General features: G+C 41.3%; 1 protein-coding gene across 4 annotated transcripts in view; it reads right to left on the bottom strand.

Moving 5' to 3' along the window:
* The window catches only part of ptprz1b (protein tyrosine phosphatase receptor type Z1b), a 204,205-nt gene extending 186,138 nt beyond the window's left edge, over positions 1-18,067 (bottom strand). For 2 of the 4 annotated variants that reach the window (XM_036132402.1, XM_036132403.1), the window contains exon 1: positions 17,688-18,023. In XM_036132402.1, coding sequence (XP_035988295.1) covers positions 17,688-17,751 — 64 coding nt within the window. In that variant the 5' untranslated portion in view covers positions 17,752-18,023. Of the gene's footprint in view, positions 1-17,687 lie in introns of all 4 variants that reach the window. The other 2 variants (XM_036132405.1, XM_036132404.1) reach the window with 2 other exon arrangements.
* Positions 18,068-22,327: the final 4,260 nt, after the last annotated feature.

Here is a 22,327-nt window from a genome sequence, read left to right as displayed (position 1 = left end):
ACAGGATGCCACCTAGAGCGGTTTCTTATACAGCAAGCTCCCACCGCACACCTGTCAGTAAGAACAGAGAGTGACTGTGATGCCGCGCGTCCTTGCGGCCGCCTGCATGCAGCAGCTCAGCGTGTCAAACTCGATGTCACATATAAAACAGTTCAATGTAAAGACTTCTTGCCTCTTGAGAAGTTTATAGTATGGCATATATGTGTATGCACAGAGTCCGCGCAGAGTACACCTTGAGGAAAACTCGAGTACACGCGGACCTCCACAGAGTAAACTACACCTAAATATGAGGGGGCATTTACACGAATGCACTTCTAGTTTAGACATTACAGTCATGCAGTCTTGTAGACTGTGATCAGGCAGTGACACAGTGTACCGTAATGCTCAGAATATCCATTGAGTGGAACGGCTTTGTTGCTTATCAAAGTCGTACTTACAGATTTTATAAGGTGCACCATCAATTTTTGAGAAGATTTAAGGATTTTAAGTGCGCCTTATAGTCTGAAAAATACAGTAACTACTTTAATCTCAGTATAAATCCAGGTCTTCTGTGAAGGCCTCAGCGTTCTGTTAGGGAACATTAGGGATCAAAGAGGACCATGAAAACCAGGGAACACATCATGAAATGTGAGGAACTTCAAAGCATGGCTAGGTTATAAAACAATATGGAATTATTCATGGAGGACGTTCCATGACATGTTTCTATCATCAGAAACATAATTATCGTAAAACTGAAGACCACTGTGGATAAGTAACACTGCATCCAGAAAACACCATCTCCACGATTACCAGTGGTGGCAGCTTGATGCTGTGGGTATGATTATTCTAAGCAGGAACAGTTAATCCTGGAAGAAAACCAGTTAGAGGCTGCAGAAAACTTAAGAATGGCACAGAAGTGAGCTACGATATACAACCAAAACTACAACGAAACTCTAAGAAAAGCAACATGTGTTAGAACTACAACTTTCAGACTTTTTTAGTGGTAAAAATATTTTGACCTCACAAGCACAAACTATTTTGTGTTTTTCTGTCACATGAAATCCTGAAAACACTAAAACACACTTAGAGTTTGTAGTTTTAACACGACCAGGTGGAAAAGTTCAAGTCTGGGTCAGTTTTGCCTGGCCATAAAACTGCAGTGTTTAGCACAAACTTCACTCACAGTAGTACAGCTGTTTAAAGAGCCTTTTATAACAAGACAATGGTGCCATTCATCAGAAAGCCTGGATGTTTGATGTTTGCACTCCACTGAGCATCTTCTGAGATGCTTAAAAGGCAGTGAGGTGGTCTTCATCTCAATCCTCGGTGCCCGTCTCTTTAAAAAAAAAAAAACACACAGTAGCTTTTTTATGTGAGCACAGGCAGACACAGGCAGCCATTGTCAGCTAATGGAACTTCAGACAGACTTTTTCATTTTGAGAGAGCACTGGCATTTGATGATTAAACATTGGAGTACTGGTTTTAGAGACTTAGTTTCACTCTTCTGCTCCTTTTCACCTTTTGTTCTCTGGTGTCCTACCATCATCCTTCCTACTGAACACGTTCTGCTCCCTATGCCAAGTTGCTTCCTTTATGTAAATGTTACATGTATTTGATTTCTTAGTAAATCCCTCATCATCTCAATTTACAACCAGCAATGACAGAATAGTTATGCTAATTATTCACACAAGCAAGAATTGTCACTGAAAAGCCATAAAACAGATCATTACAAGGTTGCAGCGTCTTAAAGACCGACAATGTTTAAGGGAACAAATAATACATTCTTTATCCTTACAAAAAGTAAGAATTTTACTTATCTGATGTTTCTGATGACTTGTATCAGTTGATCCACAGGCAGGTCCCTCACTTTTGTACCACTTACATATAGGTGTAATTTTTCAACTCCACAAGTAGAGTAAAACGTTTCCCAAACCAGTAGTAAATCACCAATATCTCAGTCTATGTTGGTCCAGTTTGTATATTGCAGTTTTTACACTTCTTTTAATCTAATATCAAGTAAAACAGACTAGCAAATAATTCCAGTTCAGCTTTAACCAGTCTAGGCATTAGAGTTTGTTAAATACAGTCTAGTAGCCTTTAAAACAGTGAAATAGCCCTTTATTTTTCAACTTGGAAGCTGCAATTCAGATGTCGTCCTTAAAATCTTTTTCTTTGTCAGATGGCCACCCGAAGCTTCCTGTAGAATTAGACATGAATTACATGCGTCTATTTTCTCATTCGCAAATCCTCCTCAGCTGGAGATTCTTCATTATAGTAGCATTTCGTTGAATTGGAAGGCAACTGTCAAGATTGCTATGCAAAAATAAAACTTAGATTTTTTTGTTTGCCTTTAAAGTCTTTATATTTTGGTAAAATCTTGAAATTAAAAATTCATAATTGTTATGTCTGGTTGTATTCTGAACAAGTACTTAAACGCTACCACCAAATATAGCATATGTTTATTTTAGATTTGCCTATGTATGAAACTCACTAATATTTAAATGTTATCGATACCACTGATTCTAACTTTAGACAGCAATACACTAAGTATAGTTCTCATTTTTCCACTGGGATAAAAGCATAACTAAATGCAGCATGCCAATATAACTCACCACCTTCCACTCAGAAGGCTTCATAAACCTTCTGTATATCATATTCAAGACTCCAGTCCATGCCCACATGTACTGAAAAACTAATTCAACCCGTAGTTTTATACTAAACTAGAAGACATTTCATACACCTTGCAGTAATTTCATACAATTACTGCAAGGTGTGTTGCTTAGGGAGATTTACTTCGGACGCAGGACACACAGTCTGCTGGGTTAAAAAGGGAGTACTGGTAACGTAAATCCAAAAAAAACTCAGTGATCTGAATAAAAGTCATTATTTTGACATGCAGTTTAGCGGATGAAGACCTGCAATATGACTGTGATTGATGCATGAGTAGAACACTGCATATAGTCTAAATCATTTTCCTAGTGTTGACTCAATTCTGGTTAAAAGGGTTGATTTATAGTCGAGGTTAATGCAGGATTAACCTTTTAGTAGATTAAAGGCTGAAAATATGACACTGATTTAATACTGTGAAATGAAAAACGTGTTAGAATGCTCAGATTTTGAGATGATGGTACCATTTATTAATTTTCTGTGACATGCTGGAATATCTAATGTATATTCTGCAAAAACAGCTTTGTACAGGGTCTAATGTTAGACGTTCCCTAAAACTGCATCTATGCCAGGCAACATTTAGATGTTTAAATCCTATTTATTACTGTATACTGGTCATGAGGATGAGCGAAATGGCAGGCTTTGATTGTGCCCAGCTTTTCACAGCTGGTGAATGAGGGGTCCATACTTTATAAGAATGAAAATATCAGCCCCCAGACACCTCTCGATATGATCTTCATATGAGCAGATACAATCATGACTGACATTCAAATCATAACTTCAGTAATAAATGGAAACTTGAAAAGAATCACTGTCTTTTAAACAATTCTCAGTGCACACAGTGGGAAACCTAACAATAATATTGAATAAATGGCAGATACATTTAATACGAGTAATAAAATAAATCTTTTCTTTTTGGTAGTGTTTCCACCTGGTGTTTACTTCTCAAATATTTTGTAATATTGCAAGCTTAAATCTAGCTTTTAACTTATCTGTAAAATATAACCTCTGGTGGTCAAGCCATGATTATATTTTTGCACATTTAAAAAAAACATTTCCTTACATCTACATCACTTTTTTCTTATTTGTTTTCGGATGAGGTTTTTTATTTTATTTTATTTTTTTAGGTGTTGATCATTTAAAATGTTTGACCCTGTATGTTTTTGCAGTTTGGGGGTTTTCATACCAAAGCTGTTATAGATACAAAATGAAGCCATTCATAATCAACTAGTAGGGCATTGCTTAGGGTTATTTCTGTTTGATCACGACTCAAAATCTCCCAGATTCCAATACCTTTTCAGAATATATAAACTAAACCCTACATGGGATTTTAGCACCTATGATTTTTTTGAGCCCAACCCAAACCTACCTAGTATACATGAAAATAATCTTTACTGCCAATTTAAAAAATATATATAACTTCTCCTTGTATCCTTGTCACACTTTTCCAAAGGTGCCAACAGAATCTACCACTAAAGCCAGAAAGAGCAGTTCACAACAGCGCAAGTGGTTCACAGAGCCAAGTTTACTGTCCAGGCGCCTCAGCATCAAGGAGATCAAGCCATCCTCTTGGCACAGAACAGCTTTAAAATAGTTGTGACCATTTGCTAAAATAGCCTTAACCGTATGCTGCTAAAGCGAGAGCAGAATGCAGCTAAGTGGATTAAAGATTGAGAACACTTGTGAATATAATACATCAGATGGTGAGGCCAGATGAAAAAGTAGCAGTGCAAGGGGGTGAAAGTGAGGAAAGGGAAGACAACATATCAAAAGAAGAAAGTGCAACATCTGTGCTTTTTAGTAATATTAACTCTGTAGTTAGCATCCGGATGGATTCTTTGTTCATCCACAATATATTCTGTGATATTATCACAGAATATATTCATAAGTCCTGTTTGAACAGAGACTTTTCTGTGTGGTGCAAAATGCTAAATCTTTCTGACATTCAGAAGATTTTGACTGCAACCAAGTTTAGAATAAAACTTTCTGCACTTATCTTCAAAGCACTAGTTAAGAAGGCTTTGGAAATTCTACCTAAATCAGCAGTGATGGGATTGTTTGGGATCACTTTGATGTTTTGGATTGTGTAAAAGAAGTTCCAGACTGGAGTTATATTCCCCAGCAGGAGATGCTCCTCCTCAGAAGATGCATTTCAACATCTAGAGATAATCTCAATTCACACCTGCGCAGAGGATTCGCTCATGACAGGATGTGAAAAGCCATTTAAATGCAGGGGTGTGCTCACTGCACAGTAGGCAAGCCTCCCATATCCTCAAGAATGAGAATCGACTACAGATCTTAATAAACAGGACAGCTATTCTCAGCTCATTCACCTGCTGCATTCAGTTCCTACTATCATCTTGTTTACTGTATATCCAATAGGAAAAAGATGGCCATGTCAGGAGTAAGGCCTGTATGCCATTTTTATTTGTAAAAATAAAGTCTGTAAAGTTTTCAAGCAGAAGTGACTTATGGGCAAATCTACCAAGACAGCTTCTTGATCATCTATTCATGTAAAGGTATAGTGGACGATTTTTCCGAAAAAGTAGGTAAGAAACACCCAAGTCACTTTTTGAATAACTGCGCATGTGCAAGAACTGCTCCTGCTCTTCAGCTCCTCAGGGGGATCACATGAAGGAGGATCCCATATACGCTCTGGTCTCATTTCTTTCTACTGAGGTCTTCCTCTTCTTCTCATAAACTTGTAACAGTTTGCTTCTCGCGACTCTCAGCCAAGTATACGGAGAGAGACGTGGAACTACAATGAACGGCTAAAACCAAAGCCCACTGGATACATAAACACTAAGTGTGCATGCACAAAGGGAACTAGGAGGGAACGAGCATGCACATTGGCGTAACGCGAGCGCGTCACAATGATTGGCATGTGGGAAAACCAATTGATAAGATGATCCCCCAGGAACTCAAAGCCGAACAAAAATCATCCCCTAAATACATATGCAAAGCTATAAAATACCCGGAAGGCACCAATCATATGTCCAAATAACCATGGCAACGGCCCTGTCAGACAGTCACAGAGACAATGAATTATAGCAAACCAACAGCTTAGTTGGTTTGCTGGAAGTTTGTCCCACACTTTGTGAACAATGTTCCCTCGAAGCTGCGATCATACGGAATTGCGCACTGCAGCTGGATTCAGTGCACACAGCAAATTTATGATTGACAGTAAATAAAATCCAAGCTGAACTGTAAACAAAATAGTAATAAACCAAGTTATTTTGTACCATTTTGCAGTTCTGGTGAGACAGTGTTGCACGGTTCCTCTCTGTGAGCCAGGTGCTGATTGGAGTGCACCACTCATTGATGGGTAGGACAGACGCCTTTATAGTTGGGCAGGTTGCAGTGTGCATCTTTGTTCTGGGCCACGTTTCAGAAAAAATGGACGATCTACCCTGAGTGGAAAGCTGCTACTCTGAGTAGTGCTACCTCACTCTGTCATACTGAACGTTTTCAGTTTCAGAACAGGTGATATCAATCAGGTAACTAAACCCAGCGTCCAATCAACCCTGAGTTGAACGCGAGCATGAAAACAGCCCTGATCAATGGATAGTGATTCACTATGGCGTTGGCAGGAAATAAGAAGCCTGGAAGTGTGCATTTCCCTTGAGTGGAATTAGAGATCTTTAATGAAGGCATATGGAGAATATTAAACCATAAGAAACAATGCTGTTGCTGCTGAAAAGCGAGTTAGCAGTAGAGAATTGCTGAAAAAGTCAATGCATGAGTGATTTGAGAATTATCTGACATTTAAAGCTGTTTTCTCGCACTTCACTGATTCAACACAAAAGGGGATAGTGATAGCGGGGGGGGGGGGGGCATTGATTACGAAAGGCATTGAAAGAACATGGCAGTAAATGAGTTGCTGCCATTGTAACGAAGTATGAAAATACAGTTTAATCAGGTATGGTTAAGTTATAAGTTTTCTTATGTTTAACTGTGAAATAAATAACTGATATGTTCATCTTTTTGCCAGCATTGTTCATCCATCTTTTTAAAAATGAGTTGACACTGATTTTCTTGTAGGTGTTTATATACTTTATATCAATCATATAGGCTATATTTATTTTTTTAAGTTGAAGTAAAGGTGGTGTTATTTAAGTGAAGAAATGTGCCGTAGCCCTAACGGTTTTTGGGAAGCATATATGAATGGAAACGAAAATATATGAATGGAAAATTAGAGCTGGATGTCCCAAAATTTGATACAGAATAAATTATTGCTTTCATTCTGTCTAGTTATTTTATTAATTTTGTGGGTCTCTGACTATGGAACACCATTAAATTCATCTATAACTGAGTGCAACAGTAACATTCCTGACAGTGCGACATACAACTGCCTCTGAAAGATTTTCTGCATCTCCTACGTTATTAAAAAGCTGCCATTGGCATAAAAACGAGCAGCACAAAGAAATTGATCAGAACTGAGAGTGTCTCCTCGCTGAGACATTTAATTGTGGTCTGACCTCTCCTGACAGATATATGTGGAGAATTTGCTCTCCAGTATACAGGCTCCTCCAGAAAAGGACACACCTTTTCCAACACTTCCTTGCGCAAATCTCAGCTAAAAAGAAGGAAAAACTCAGACTTTGTCCAAACAACTCTGCTCAGTAGCAGGGTTGTTTCAAGCAGTAATTTGTTTTCATAATTTGACTCTGAGTCAAGGCTTCTGAGCTTTCTGAAATGGAAAAGCCATGGTATGCAGGAATTTACACCAGAAATGACTCTGAATGTCCATTAACCCAGCTTTCTGAAATGGAGCCCTGATGCATGTCAGCTGTGTGGGATCTGTTTATCTGATGCCTTAAGTGCTGTTTTTCAACCAATTTGTACTTTGGCGCTTCAAAAATTTGGTTGGTCTTTGAGCGCTACACCTGCTGTTTGTTTCTGTAGCGCTGTTGCTCCACTGGCTTTATCAGCTGCAGTTGAAGGTCTTTGCAATGCACAGCTTCTGCTGGTTTCTGACCAGCCTTCTTGTTCTACCTCCGTTTTTGAAAACCATCTCTGTTTATACTTTCCTACCTGGGCGCATGCCTGAGGACTACAATAATATGTATGGCTTGGTAAATGGCTCGTACTTGTACAGCGCTTTATGAAGTCTGACGACCCCAAAGCGCTTTACCCTGGTCAGTCATTCACCCTTTCATGCACACATTCACACCCTGATGGTGGTGAGCTATGTTAGCAGCCACAGCTGCCCTGGAGCAGACTGACAGAAGAGAGGCTTCACAATACCACTGGCTTGTGCTAAATCTAACAGCAAAAAATTTAAATAATTAATGGAAATAAAATTTTAAGACTAAAACTGAACTGATTTATATTTCAGGGTATTTGGATAGGTTTTAGTACTTTGTGGATTGTTATTGAAACTAATTAAAGGTTGTAGCTTGTGTGGCAAAATGTGGAAAAGCTAGTGGTGTATAAAGGCATTCAAAATACACAGTAGGAGACTAATGTCAAAAGTTTGTTTAGAAGAAAACACAGACATCTTAACCACTGATTACTGTAATGACATATAATTTCCCCTCTTTTCAATCCCAACAAACTGTGTTCTCTTATTCAGGATTAAACAAGAAAGATCTAGTAAATTTAGTGTTGTCTCATTCTGACAGAGTTACAATGCGGTAGCAATACTGTCGAAAACTTTCCAGCTGGGAGTGAACTCCCATACCCCTAGTGATTTGTATCTGACTGCAGATTATGTCATTGCTCTTCCATCCATCCAAGTCATGGATTTACTCACTCTGCTTTGCTGTGGGCCCCAGGAAGCATGTGTCACTATTTTGTACCCAATTAGTATTGCACCATCCGGCATCCTATCATGCCAACCGGACGCAACCCCTCTGGTTCGAGCAGTTGCAGTGTGCCCGGCAGCCAGATGGCATTCCACCAGCAGAAAATATGATTGCTGACATTGAACCTGACATAATGTCTGGTGGTGCTCTGCCCGGATTTTTTTCAGTGAAACGAAGAGGGCACCATTTATTTTGTACTGTTACTGAAGGGCTTTTTATGAGTGTCTAGTTTACAAAAACTATGCAGACAATCAATTGCATGAAGGTTGACGCTGTGGCTTTGGCACTCTTAATATAATAAGATAGCATTACAATACAACACCAAACACTACTGCTTGTGTGTAGAGCTATTTTCTTTCCTGCTAGCTGGAGACAGCATGCGTGGATACCCAGTGTGCCAGAGAAAATGGAGTGATTATAGACTTCCCTGGCAGTTTGGACCACAGAGAAATGTAGTGCTACCCCTCCCTTGCCTGTTGCTGCACACTGTCAGTTAGCTGAAGGTAGGAAGACTGCTATACTTTGCCTTGCTTACTAGAAAAGCAGACTTGGCTGTTTGGACTGTAGATGTTTACATAGATCCTACATTTTTTGGAAAAAATAAAGCTACTCACGTTAAGATCACATAGGCCAGGTTCACACTGCAATAAATGCGACCCATTCTGATCTTTTCATCCACAATAAAATTCCGATTTGTGGCACTATCATGTGTGGTATTAAATTGGATAAATATCGGATATTTTTTAAAGCATCTGCAATCTGAATGGTCATGTCACATTTCATCCATCTTTTACTCTCACTACACATCCACACAGATTTCTCTTGAGCAGCAGCCGCCATGGGTCCACAAAAAAAAAGGGGGGGGGGGGTTGAGCTGCGCCGGGTACTCCCCTCTTCAGCCCTTCCAGTTTTAAATGCACTTGAGAACATGCAACATCACAACATTTGAGCAGGCGGAGGCAGGCTTGAGGTCTTTTCACAACCTTGTTCTTCGATTGCCATCCGGAGTTGGAGGTCTGGAGAAGGAGCAGGCCACCTAGCAGGGTTGCAGCACTGGGCTGGGCTGGGAATGGGTCTTGTGAGTCAATTGGGGCTGCCGCTTTTGTTGTCCCTAAAAATGGGGTGTGGGGTTTTGGCATGGAGAGGTGGGCTCTAGTTGGCTGGCTCATTGGAATTGTGTTGGCATTTCCTTCTCCTGGATGGATGGGTTCCGGGGTCATCAGGGCTTGGATTGGGCCTGGAGGTTACTCATCCCTGGTCTCAGCTTGAGGCTCGGATGATCTGCTCTTCGCCATCCTGGTCATGGGTATCACCTTCTGGGGCTGGGGATTGGACGCTCCTCTGGGATATCAGTACCTGGGCCAATGGCTGGATCTGCTCTGGCATAGCTGGCTGCCGGTGTAGCACATTGGCTCATCGCTGCAGCCGTAATGGGCTTCAGCGCTGTGGCTGCTGGGGGGTTTCCTTCTTGGGCTCCTATACTTGTCCTTTTCTGTTATCTGCGCATGTGGGTCACTTTGAGGTCTTGAACCGTTCAGACAGAACTCAGATAGTGGTCGAACTTAATGAGTATTATGAATGATGGTGCCCGGGCGGGTGCCGGCTCATTACTGGTAGCTGCTTCGTGGGGCATGGCCCCCCGGGGCTCGGGTCACTGGGGCCCATGGCCGGTTCCACTTCAGTGTAGCTGGATGCTGGTGGAGAAGCCAGCTACAGATTTCCTGTAGGTGCTCTGGGGAGGGGGGGGGTTTCTTTTGGACAAACTTTATATACACAAGTGCACTCTCACAAACACCTACAGGTGCTTGGTTCCAGGTACTTACAGATTCACTTCCATACAGTAAACCCTTATTTTTATCTTCAGCTGCCAAGTTATACATGTCGTATTAAATAATACTACATATACTTCAGCGATGGTATCAAGGTGTTACTTTTTTGTATCTGTAATTCTATATCTGTTGGTTGTGCTGTTCTTTTTACATCTCTCTTTGCAGGTGATGAAGCTGACTGTCATAGTTATGATTCTGTTTAGTTTAACTTTACACTTATGAGGACTTTTTCTGTTCATTCATTCACCATTTCAGCCACCAGCAGTTATCCTTCCAGCTCAGTCTGCCTCCAGCCACCACTCCACTCCAGATTATCTCCACCTGTTCCCACTAATTAGTCTCACCTGTTCTCCATCCTACTTATACCTGCCTCTGACTACCCTTCTCTGCCAGAATGGCTCACCCACTCACTTCTTCCTGCTCCTCGTCGCTCACGCTCTTTATTGCTCTTCCCGTGTGATTTGCCTTTGCTTTACCTGCTCATGTGTGCTCTGCCAGCTGGACTCTCCTGCTAAGGTTGACGGTGTCTGCATGCTGCAGTTCAGCCTGTTTCTTGCTCTACTGGATCCTGTGTGCCCTGCCAGCTGAACTCTCCTAGTTGAGATTGTGTGCGTCTCCATGCTGCTACCTGTTCCTCCGTGAATCTCTGCTGCTTGCTCTGATGGTTCTCTGGTCCACACGGCCTGCTGGTTCTGTCGCCGCCTACATCTCTTGGTTCTCTGCTCATCCCGGTAAACGACTGTGACTGTTTGCCTGCTTCATCTGCCATCATTCACCCCTTCAATAAACCCTTGAAAACGTAACTCTGTCTGGCTGAAAATCGGGTTCACCTGCATTAAAGTGTGACACAGACTGAAGACGCTTTATCATTCTCTCCCTTTTATCTCCTCTTTCACCATTTCTCCTTTTTTTTCCTTTTCTTGTTTTTCTTAGACTTAGACTAGACTTAGACTTAGACAACTTTATTTGTGATTTTGTATGCACAGAGTGCGTACAGAACGGAATTTTGTTTGCATACAGCATGAAAATTACAGTATATTACAGGATAAAGTAAATTACAGGCTAAAATTACAGGATAAAGTGCAGCAGTGATTTAACAGTAAAACAATTGAAATGTAAACAATGCAGGAGAAAGAGACAGTGTGCGATCACAATGTACAGGTAAGTATTTTTAAAAACCATTTGTATGTGCAGAAATGATTTGTGCAAGAATGCATTTTAGAAAACAGAGTTCGACAGCATTTGTAATGTAAATGGTGCAATGATGCAAATATGCGAATGTGGTACAGAGTCCAGTTTATAGCTTTAGCAGTTCAACAGTCTGATGGCAACAGAGAAAAAGCTTTTGCAGAACCTGGTGGACCTGCAGTGGATGCTGCGGAACCTCTTCCCAGAGGACAGCAGGGAGAACAGTCCATGGTGGGGGTGTGAGGGGTCCCTGATAATGTTATAGGCTCGGGACACGCAGCGATGAGACGGAATGATGGAGGCAGACTTGAAGCATGCAAGCACTGTGGCTTGCTCCAGCAAGGTGTTTAAAAATGTCTGTGAGAACACCAGCCAGCTGACCTGCACACTCCTTGAGCACCCGCCCAGGTAAGTTGTCGGGACCTAGGGCCTTCCGCAGGTTGACTCTCCTCAGAGTCTTCCACACGTCGGCTGTGTCAAGGCAGAGCACCTCCTCTTCATGATGGGGGACAGCTTTTACTGCTGGAGTGCTGTTTAGTGCCTCAAACCTCCCAAAGAAGTTGTTTAGTCCGTTAAGAAAGTCAGCATCAACTTCACCCACCGGGGGTGAGGGTGTGTTGTAGTCAGTGATTGCCCGTATGTCTTTCCACATGCTCCTGGTGTTGTTTGCGTTATGGAAAAGCTCCTGGATTTTCTGACTGTGGTTCTGCTTCGCTAACCTGATGGCATGGTTCAGGTTGGCTCTCGCAGTCCTCAGTGCCTCCTTGTCACCATACTTGAAGGCTGAGTTCCTTGCTTTTAGCGCTTGACGGACCTGCTCAGTGATACATGGTCGTTGGTTTGCTCGGGTGATGATGGTCTTAGTAGTGCTGACGTCCTCAATGCATTTGTTGATGTAGGCTGACACAGTCATGGCGTACTCATCAATGTTGATCTTGTCATCATATGTTGCTGCTGCTTTGAACATGTCCCAGTCAGAGCACTCAAAACAGTCCTGGAGCGCCTCCATGGCTCCCTCAGTCCACACGCTCACCTGCCTCACTGTAGGTTAAGCTCTGAACAGCAGGAGCCTGTATGCAGGAATTAGCATCACAGAAAGGTGGTCTGAAGAGTGGAGGAGGGGGCGGGGGGCTGCTCTGAATGCGCCTTTTAAGTTTGTGTAAACTACGTCTAGAGTGTTCTCTCCCCGAGTTGCAAAATCCACATGTTGGTAGAAATGAGGGAGAACAGTTTTCATATTTGCCTGGTTAAAATCCCCAGCAATGATGAAAACCCCCTCTGTGTGTGCAGATTGCAGCTCAGAGATAGTCCGATAGAAGACACTCATAGCCTCTTTTGTGTTTGCGCTGGGAGGCACGTAAACTGCTGTGATGATAACAGTAAACTCTCTAGGGCAGATAAAAAGGTCTGCAGATAATAATCATAAGCTCGATGTCCGGAGAGCAAAAACTTGTGACTATTCTAGCATTTTTATACCAGGTGTTATTGATGTAAACGCAGAGTCCGCCTCCTCGGGTCTTACCACTGAGTTCTTTGTTTCTGTCGGCGCGGAAAGTAGCTAGCTTCTCCAGGCTAATGCCGTAGTCCGGGATTGATGAGTTAAGCCATGTCTCCATCAGGATCAGAGCACAGCAGTCACTGAACTCCCTTTTTGCAGAGAGCTCGAGTTGTAGATGGTCAATTTTGTTGTCCAGTGAGCTGACGTTGGATAGCAAGATGGATGGGAGCGGCGATCTGAAGGGGTTAGCCTTTAGCTTAGCTGCTAAGCCTCCGCGGCAGCCGCGTTTCTTCGGCCGGCTACACCGTTTCCACTTCGCTCTCCACCCGCGTGAGCTGTTCGTCGAGTCCGCCGCCTCACAGGCCTCCGGGACTGGTACCCGTAGTACTCCGACACCGCGTAAACAATCGAGTGTAGTAGTGGTTACAAGTCCAAAAACACTACATGACTGTAACTCCAGCAGGCGCTAGGTAGATGAGTGGGTAGATGAGTGGTTCCCAGCGAGTTTGCCGGCATTTCTTTTCCTCTTCTACTTTCTCATTGTAGTGACCATATAACATGAAATAGTCCCTGCATAAATTATAATAAAACTATTTACATGTATAAATCAAGTGGCGCACTATGGCGAAAGCAGTACTGCTCCACTTGTGAAAGTAAAATCTGTCGGGCTCTTTTTGGCATTAAGACAACAATTCTTATTGCCACATTGCCAGACAGGACACTATTTAAAGGCATACTATGCAACATTTTTCAGTTAATTAATGTGTTCCATACCGTTTTGGATGATTAAATGAGTCATTTCAGGTCGAACAAAGGTTTTCTCGGCCGCCCTGGTGGCCTGTGGGGGAAATACCGTACTTGAGCCCTCGGCCCGCACCCACAGGCTCAGAAGTCTCGTGCAAGACCGCGAGATTCGGTCTTGCTTTACGGCGAGAACTCCATGTGTTTTTGCCCTGCTATTCACTATATGCACGCGCGAAAGCAACAACAAAGAACCGCATGTTAACGTCAAATAAACATGCAAGCATATCAGAGTTTTTATTATTATTATTTTTTTTTTTTTTTTTTTTTGGCGGCCGCCTCGCCAAGATAGCGCTGCGGGAAACCCTGATGTTCATACTTTCACTGTGTTAGTCATTGTTTGTACTGCCGTTTTTTTCGACTTTTCGATGTGTTCGCCTGTCTGCTAAGCTCAAAACAACCAAAGCGCCTGGCTTGACAGAGAAACCAGAACAGCTGAGCATCTTTATGACAGTGCACTTTTACTTTCGCCCTCTGGGGGGAGCCTCGCTGGAAAATCAACCCCGGTTGCATAGTATACCTTTAAAAAAGTAGTATGAATGATCTCTTTTCTCAATAAATAAACGAATAAATATATAAAAAATTAAAAGGTATTGAGCATCAACACCTGCAGGTTGAACATAGCCACAGTATCAGAACATTATAGTAGCATTCCCAGCCTAGTTAGTTTCCCCAGCTGGAGCATTATATTGAGACTGACTAGTGAAAATACCATCTGGGACAAAATTTGGGTCATTGACATAAAATAAGGATCAGAGAGTCTGACAGTGTCATAGGTGAGTTAAGAACTACACATTCATATAGTCTATTTAATACTGGTGATATGTAGCATTGTTTACAGCATTTTAAAGTTATTGAGTTTTTAAGTCTATACACAGCATTAATTTTAACATTTATTTGTAATTAACTAATGTAATATCAGATTAAGACCTGGTATCCACGTCCCGCCAATTTGGCACACCTCACAGAACCCCAACTCTAACCAGTCAATGTTGCAGCATTGCATGAATCATGAGAATCAATTAATTTGTACTTTTATAGGTTTAACGCTATGGCACGAAAACCATACTCCCCTGATGATATAATAGCCCCTTTTTTAGCTGCTTCCATTTGTTGTTTACATGTATCCCAACCGGTGGGATATAACACACTCATTTATAAGTAAAAAGCATTAAATGCAGTCATGTTGTGCAAGCTAAGTGGGATTAATGGAGGGCTGGTGTCTGCTGTTAACATTAAAGAAAAGCCTCACATAGACAACAACCATGCTGAGCTGAAGAAGATTAGTTTCAAATCTCAAAGCAGTGAGGTTCAAAGGATGTTACAGCTACGTTTCTTGAGTCTACATGTTAAAGTAAATTTCTGCACAAAAACAGGAATGCATGTCATGATCTCGCTCCCCTGCTGAATTGCACATTCAGATTGACAGGCATCATCTGCTAGAACCACAGAGATCTGTGGTGGATAGATGGAGCCATGCTGAAAAGCATATGGCTCAGTGAGGAATCCTGTGTTTACAGGCAAAGCTGATTGGTGGAAACAAGGCCAGAGCGAACAGCCATAATGTCACTGCAATTTATATATCTGTGGTTCAGTGTGAGAAAAAAAAATAGGCATGAAAATCAGTTCGTCTGAGTACAGTCCAGGCATACTGGAAGACAGATGATGCGTCAGTGATTAACATGCTTCTTTATTACCTATGTAGGTCATCTATAACCATGTCTATATTTCTAGCCCATATTACACTTCATTTGCGTTTTTCTCTGAGTTAAACATGATCACAGAAAAATCCCATCAAAGCAAGTTCAGGACACTAAAAAGCTTAATCTGGGCTTCCAGGGAAAATGTCAAGCATTCAACCTTTTCTATGGTTTCTTTAAAATATATATAAAAATAAATCAAATAACTTTGTTTGGAGTAAATGGCAAATACTTTAGCATCTTCTTTGATTTCTCCAGTTTTAACCAACTATCAAAGCTTTTGTGCAGATGGAAAGACCCAGAGAGAGAGACCCTGTGAGAGAGAGAGCCAGAGAGCGAGAGAGATATTCCCTTAAATTCATTGGGACAAAAGTCTTCTGTTACAAAAATAATGGGAGAACCACTTATAGTTAATTTAAAGTCCGGCAAACAGAGAATGAAGAAGATGAGTTAGAGATTGAATTGATTTTTTTTATAACTGTGACAGAAAACAGAGGAACTTCATAAAAGGTTCACTGTATGCAAAAAGCAACCTTCTCGGTTTGAGGGGACCGACCTGACAGGAACCACCAAACAGTGGTTCCTCTCAATGTCTGGTGGCACACCAGAGCCACCTGGCTGGCGTTGCAGAGTTCCATAAGCAAAAAAACATCTTTTCAATAAAGTTGCATCTAAAGGCCAGCTTAAGTCAGACACAAGACGGGTCTCAGCAGACATGTTTCCACCTTCATGTTTCAAGTTCTTGTCCCCTCAATCAAACCTGCTGGAAAAACAATCTGTGTCCTCTCCACTCCTTCTCGCTTTGTGTTCTGCCATCTGACGAATGATCAGTTTGCAGTCAGCAGCAGAGAGCCTCCCCCCACTTAACAGCGCCTTGATCACCGTTTTGTAGTACCGATTAATGTTGCGACATACCTTGTAACAACAAAAACATTAATCTGAGATTTAATCACCATCCAAATGTTATGTAGTTGGTGGTTAAAACTTAGATGAAGGATATTTTTGTTTTTTTCCTTTTTATTCCTTTACACACACACACCCCCCCTCCCCCCACGGGGATTGCTACCTTATTGTGGTCATGGAGTTTGGGTGCCTCAGTGACCCTAAGAGTTGTACCAGCAGGAGTGTTGCTGGTACAACTCTTGAGTGTCCCATCTTCAGATGGGACACTCAACCAAGGCAGGCATTGGGGTGGCGGCCTAATTAAAATGACATTCATTTATTCGATGTTGGTTATTACTTCAGCTATTTCCATGAAGAAAACACAAAATTTGCTGGAGCATGATGTGATTGCATAATGATGCCCCCTTAACATCTCTGTCTGCCCCCTTATATCTATAGGCCAAGAATCGGCCCTACTTCTGACCCAGCAAAAACTCTGTTCCTAAATGTCAAATTATCAATTAAATTATCAAATAAAACGGAATAATGCAAATATCTGCCATACTGCTCTTTCTCTGCAAACAGTTGTAATTTTCTTCTCTATCGTGTTGTTATTATACAACTAGCACTAATTCACTCTATATATAATATAAATCTGTTTCCCATGCAAAGTAAGTTTTCTATTTTTTTTTTTTTTTTTTTTTTTTTTTTTTCTTTGCATGTATGTATGGACAGACTACAAAGTTTTGTTTTTTTTGCAGTGCCCCCCCCCCCAACACACACACGCACGCACGCGCGCGCACCCACCCACACACACCTGTTACTTAAACCTGTAGCCAAACCTCCTCTCATGTTATTTAACCAAGAAAGCTGGACATTTACCTTTATTCATTCATAAAACATTTCCCTTTTCTTCAGTGTAACAATATTTGAGGTAACGGAGAGATTATAAAGGCTTTGCCCAGTGAGCATCCCAGACCTTGCGCATGGTCTCTCTGCAGAACCTGGCGTTTTGTTTTGGTTCTTCGGCGTGTCTGGAGAAGCAGTTCGTAGACCGAGGACTAAATCTGCACGGTGGACCGGAGGGAAACCTGGATTTCATCAGGAAAAAACAACACCAACATGGTTGCGCATCCTAACGTGGCTGAATTAATCCACAAAACGACTCTTTAGAACCGATGGCATAATCTAAAAAGTGACCTGGGTGTCTGTGGGAATTTAGACAGATCGACTCACGGCTCAAATTTACGCGCGGTCAAATCATCACATGCCAGTCAGGAGGCATTAAATATTTTTTCTTCTTCCCTCTCTCTGCCGCAACAGTTTATTTCCTTACCTGTGTGGCTGATTAGAAGCAGCTGCCAGATGCAAACATCGGTCCACATTACTGTAGAGTCCATGGTGCCGATGAGCTCAACGTAATTAAAGCCTGCAAATAAAGGCTTCGTGTTTCATCGGTTACGTGAAGACGCACTAAGAGGTCATCATGAGCCAGTCCTGTCTGGGCTTGGCGGCTCGGCGCAGACTGGCTCCGCTTGGCTTGGTTCTGCTGGCTCGGTTTAAGGAGAGCGGGCTGGATGACTGCGGACGCGCGCGCTCACGTACAGCGTGCGCGCACCGCCCACTGGCTTGAACGGAAATCTCTGGAGCGCTTCTGATCTTTCTGCAGGGACCACTGAGCTATATTATACACTGGAGTGCTAATAGCCCGCTGTTAGAACGAGTCGCTTTGAAGCCACCAGCCGCCATATTGGTACTCCCTATTTTCCCCCAGTAACTAGGGAATATGTGCGTTACAGACTTTTTTTTTCATATTTTAACCCATGGCATGCAGACTTACATTAGGTATGTCAGGAGCATTTCTGAAAACATCTCTGTGTCTAAATAAACATATTTTGTCAAACCTTCCAATGACACCAAGATATTGTATGTTGTAGAAATTCAGAAAGTACAATTTAAAGATCTGAAAATTTGATGTTATGGATGTCTCAAGTTACAATAAAACTAGTAAATGGCTTGACCTAAAACAAAATATTCATCATAAAAATGGTTAATTTCTATTTTTTTTATTGGTGCTTAACTTTTAGCAAATGCACTTTGGCAAATGCTTCAGTTTTAGATATTAAAATAAACAATATAGGATTTTAGAGTCTTCTCTCTGTCCAAGACCGTGTCCCAGTCTCTCCTGTTTTGTCATTGTTGTGGTCGGACTCTTCTTTTTGTGGGACTTTGATTTGTCGGACCTGACTTCCACAAGTTTGATGAGTTAACCTGATTAGATGAAGGATGACACAAAAAGCTCTGATTGGCCGTGGGTGCGGGATATTTCAGCAAATAATTAGAAACCAGCACAAAGTCAAATGGTTACAAGTTACATTAAAGGGGCCTAGTTGCATAATTGACCATAAAAAGAACACACAAAAACATGTATTTATTTTCAAATAAAACAATGCATGCCAAGCATTTGTCCTGATACTGTTTACCTAGTCCCTTTTGAGCCTGAAAAGAACTTTTGCATCCGGACCAATCAACAGACATAAACATTGTAGTTCCATCTGCAGACAATACCGCGGAACTAACAGAAAGCAAGATGGCAACAATTGATTCAGCTACTGTGAGAGCCAGCAGACCGTCCTACAATATCTCGCAGTAAGGTGGCAGCTCTTTGTCATCGAAGACCACCCCAATCTTCAGGTTTAGGGTTACTTGATGTCTTTCTTATCGCTCCTCCTCTGGGAGTTGCTGGCTTTCTCCTCTCTATTGTTTCTCCTTGTTTACTTATTGCACTAACGTGCGAGATCGTACTTTCGGTCTTGTGGTCTTATTATGGAAAATATACATAAAAGTGTTTTTTTACTAACAGATAGAACAAAAACAATGTGTAAATACAGAAATAGAATATAATAAGTCCACAGGGTGCAATCATTTAATTGGAAAACCTTTGTATGCAACCAGAGTGAACTACTGGCAAACATATTCAAAAAGGCATAGAATGTGATAGGCCCCTTTAAGATTAGGAGACCTGCACACAAAAGAAACACCACATAAACCCAAAATGGAATGGCAATGCTGAAAAATCAAGTCAGGCATATTGTATGAGAGAACAGATGCAATAATAACTTTTTATTTTGTAATTTATGTTGTGTCCAAATAACATTAATTAATTTTAAGTACACTCAGTGTAATGAGTGTGCATTACTCATTACTCAGTGTGCATCAGTTTTGACTGTAGAAATATATATGAATTCATCATTAAAAGTATTGCTAGAGGTCAATGCAACATGACACAAAAAGGCGTAAAAAACAAGCTAAGTATAGAAATGCGTTTAAAAAATATTAACACTTTCTTTGCTTTGAATTGTCTTAATCCTTAATACTTTATACTTTTGAAAAGTGAGAAAAAAAGTGTTTCGTGCAACCTTCCTTTTGTAGCATTTTTTTGTAGCATGGTTTTCGCTCATGTTCAAAAGCATGGGTTTATGTGTCAAATCCTTTTGGTGTTATTTGGTATACAGGTACTTGAAAATGTCAGCTTACAAACTATTAAGTTGTTTCGAAAAATGTATCAAAAAGGATTTAGCTAGAGCTTTACACATTTCACCACAATTACCGTAATCACTGTTAGCTATGTCACTAACACAAAATAAATAGATTTAAATAAGTAAATAAAGAATTTAAGTGTACGTGTTTTTGTTATCGAGTCCACATTTATTCCAACCTAAACTAGCTAACTTTCTACACCAGTGTATCACATCAGGGGTACATGATGAGAACATCATTCATTATTCAGCATTATGGAGGTTTGCCTCGATTAAACATCAGAAATTTTGTTTGATTTTGCTCTAGTGTTTGAGGTGTGAACAGTATGATAAGACCAAAAGAGCTTCCTGAAGCATTCAAAGAGAAATTTCTTTAACTTTATGAATCTGGTAAAGGATTTAAAGAGGTCTCCAAACAGTATAAAATCAGCCATACAGCTGTGTGGAAAATAGTCTACAATTGGAGGACTTGAAAAGACCTGCCAGCACGTCAGGGTCCGGCCATCCAAGGATGTTTACTCCAACAGCTGACCACAAGATGCTTAAAGAAGCTTCCAAAACTCCTAAAATCTCATTAAAGTAATGGCAGCAGCCTTTTGTTACATGGTCCTGATATGAAAGTGCTTGCCTATACAATCAGAAGGAGGCTCACCTTGAAATGTATACTCTAAAACGTTTCCTTTCTAAGATAAACACAAATGTCTAGGTTTTCCAAAGCGAATGTTGAAAAAAAGCTTTGACTTCTGATATAATGTCGGTTGGACAGTTAAACACAGTATAAAACAGATTTATTTGGACATGTTTGACATAAACCAATTAAATCATTCCAGGAAAAAATACATAGAAGTGAAATGTCCTAGTTATGGTATGCTTTCTGCAAACAGACCAGTAAATCCACCAAGGACTGTCCAAAAACTAAGAAATGGAAAGTCCTGGACCAAGATCTTGAGCTCGTTGTGATGCTGTGGGGTGATTTGAATCATGGCATATGCCCATGTAACACCTACCTGCTAAAAGTTAGGAGTGGAGCAAACTACTGAAACTGTTTGTTTTTACCTAGTTCCACTAAATGCAGCCCAGGTACCACAGTTTGAGAACCACGCATGGAGGAGTTCTCTTTCCAGGATGGCCCTGGATTAAGCTCCACATATATTTACAGCAACTCTGAACTGTGGGTCGACTGTGGCTTGATATGGGTTGAGTAGTTGTCTTACAATTGGAAGGTTGTGGGTTTGATTCCAGCTTCCCCCTATCAAGGCACATAACCCCAAGTTGCCTACCATGCTGCGTATTGGTGTACGAATGTGTGCGTGATAGTGGGAGTAATTGGGTGAATGTTGCTCTAGTGTAAAGTGTTTTGACTGGTCAGTATTACTGGAAAAGTGCTATGTAAGTTCAGTCCATTTAACATAACTAACCAGTTTCTCTGTCCCTGCTGGAGGAAAGCATAATGCTGCCACTAGCATATTTTCCTGTGGGGATGATAATCTCAGGATAATTTGTAGTATTAGTCCTCAGCACACCTAATGTTTTAGGTTTGACATGGAGGCCAAAAGTTTTAGTTTCATCAGACCATGGCCCATTCTTCCCCATGCTTACTGTTACCGGGACATGGCTTGTAGGAACATCTTTCTCTTGCTTCTTATTCGATAGGATAGCCAAGTAGTTTTCTACAGAAAAAATTCACGATAACGTGACTTTAAAGACACAGTCAAACTGGTCACCACACAGGGTGAAATTTCTGAAAAACTGAAACATAATGAGGCAGGAATTTGAGCCAGAAGGGTTCAAATCAATGTGAGCTTTTTGTGATGAGAGAGATTTGGCAGTGGCTGGACTTTAGGGTTCCCATGGAGTACGCTGTGTTCCCCGGCCTTTAAACATGCATGTGTGCTTCTTATAAGAGAGGAGTGCATTTCCACAAGCCAGCAACAGGCTTCATTGGTGCAACAGGGAAAGGCTGTGGGAGCTAGGAGATTTGTGTTTGTGTGTATGTGAAGCAAGCCTCAGTCGCACAACAACACAAGGCTCTCATTACTCAGTGTGCATCAATTAGCATACATTAACAGAGATAATCCCCTTGAATTCACACGGGAGCCTCGTCTCACTTGTTGGACCAACATTGTTTCAGATGCTTGTCAACAGTCTCCTCTCTGGCTCTCTGCTTCCGGGATGTAAGCCTGTAGCCTGGAATGGACGCTCGTGGCTCGTGAAAAGAAGAGTGGTTTGTGGAGTAACATGGTGGCGGCAGCAATGGTATGTGCATGGAGGCGAACCGACGAGGCAACGCTTTGATTGACATGCAGTGCCTCACAGGTCTCTTTCACACTTTGCCGTGTCAGAGAGGCTAACCATGGTGTACGTTGTTGGTAAATGAAGTAAAGCAAAAGATAAATGATGTGTTTTTTATAAAATGCATATGTGGCATTCATAGTCC

The sequence above is a fragment of the Fundulus heteroclitus genome, unplaced genomic scaffold (assembly GCF_011125445.2).
Source record: "Fundulus heteroclitus isolate FHET01 unplaced genomic scaffold, MU-UCD_Fhet_4.1 scaffold_50, whole genome shotgun sequence".
Lineage (NCBI taxonomy): Eukaryota > Metazoa > Chordata > Actinopteri > Cyprinodontiformes > Fundulidae > Fundulus > Fundulus heteroclitus.
This window is presented reverse-complemented; position numbering and strand designations above follow the sequence as displayed.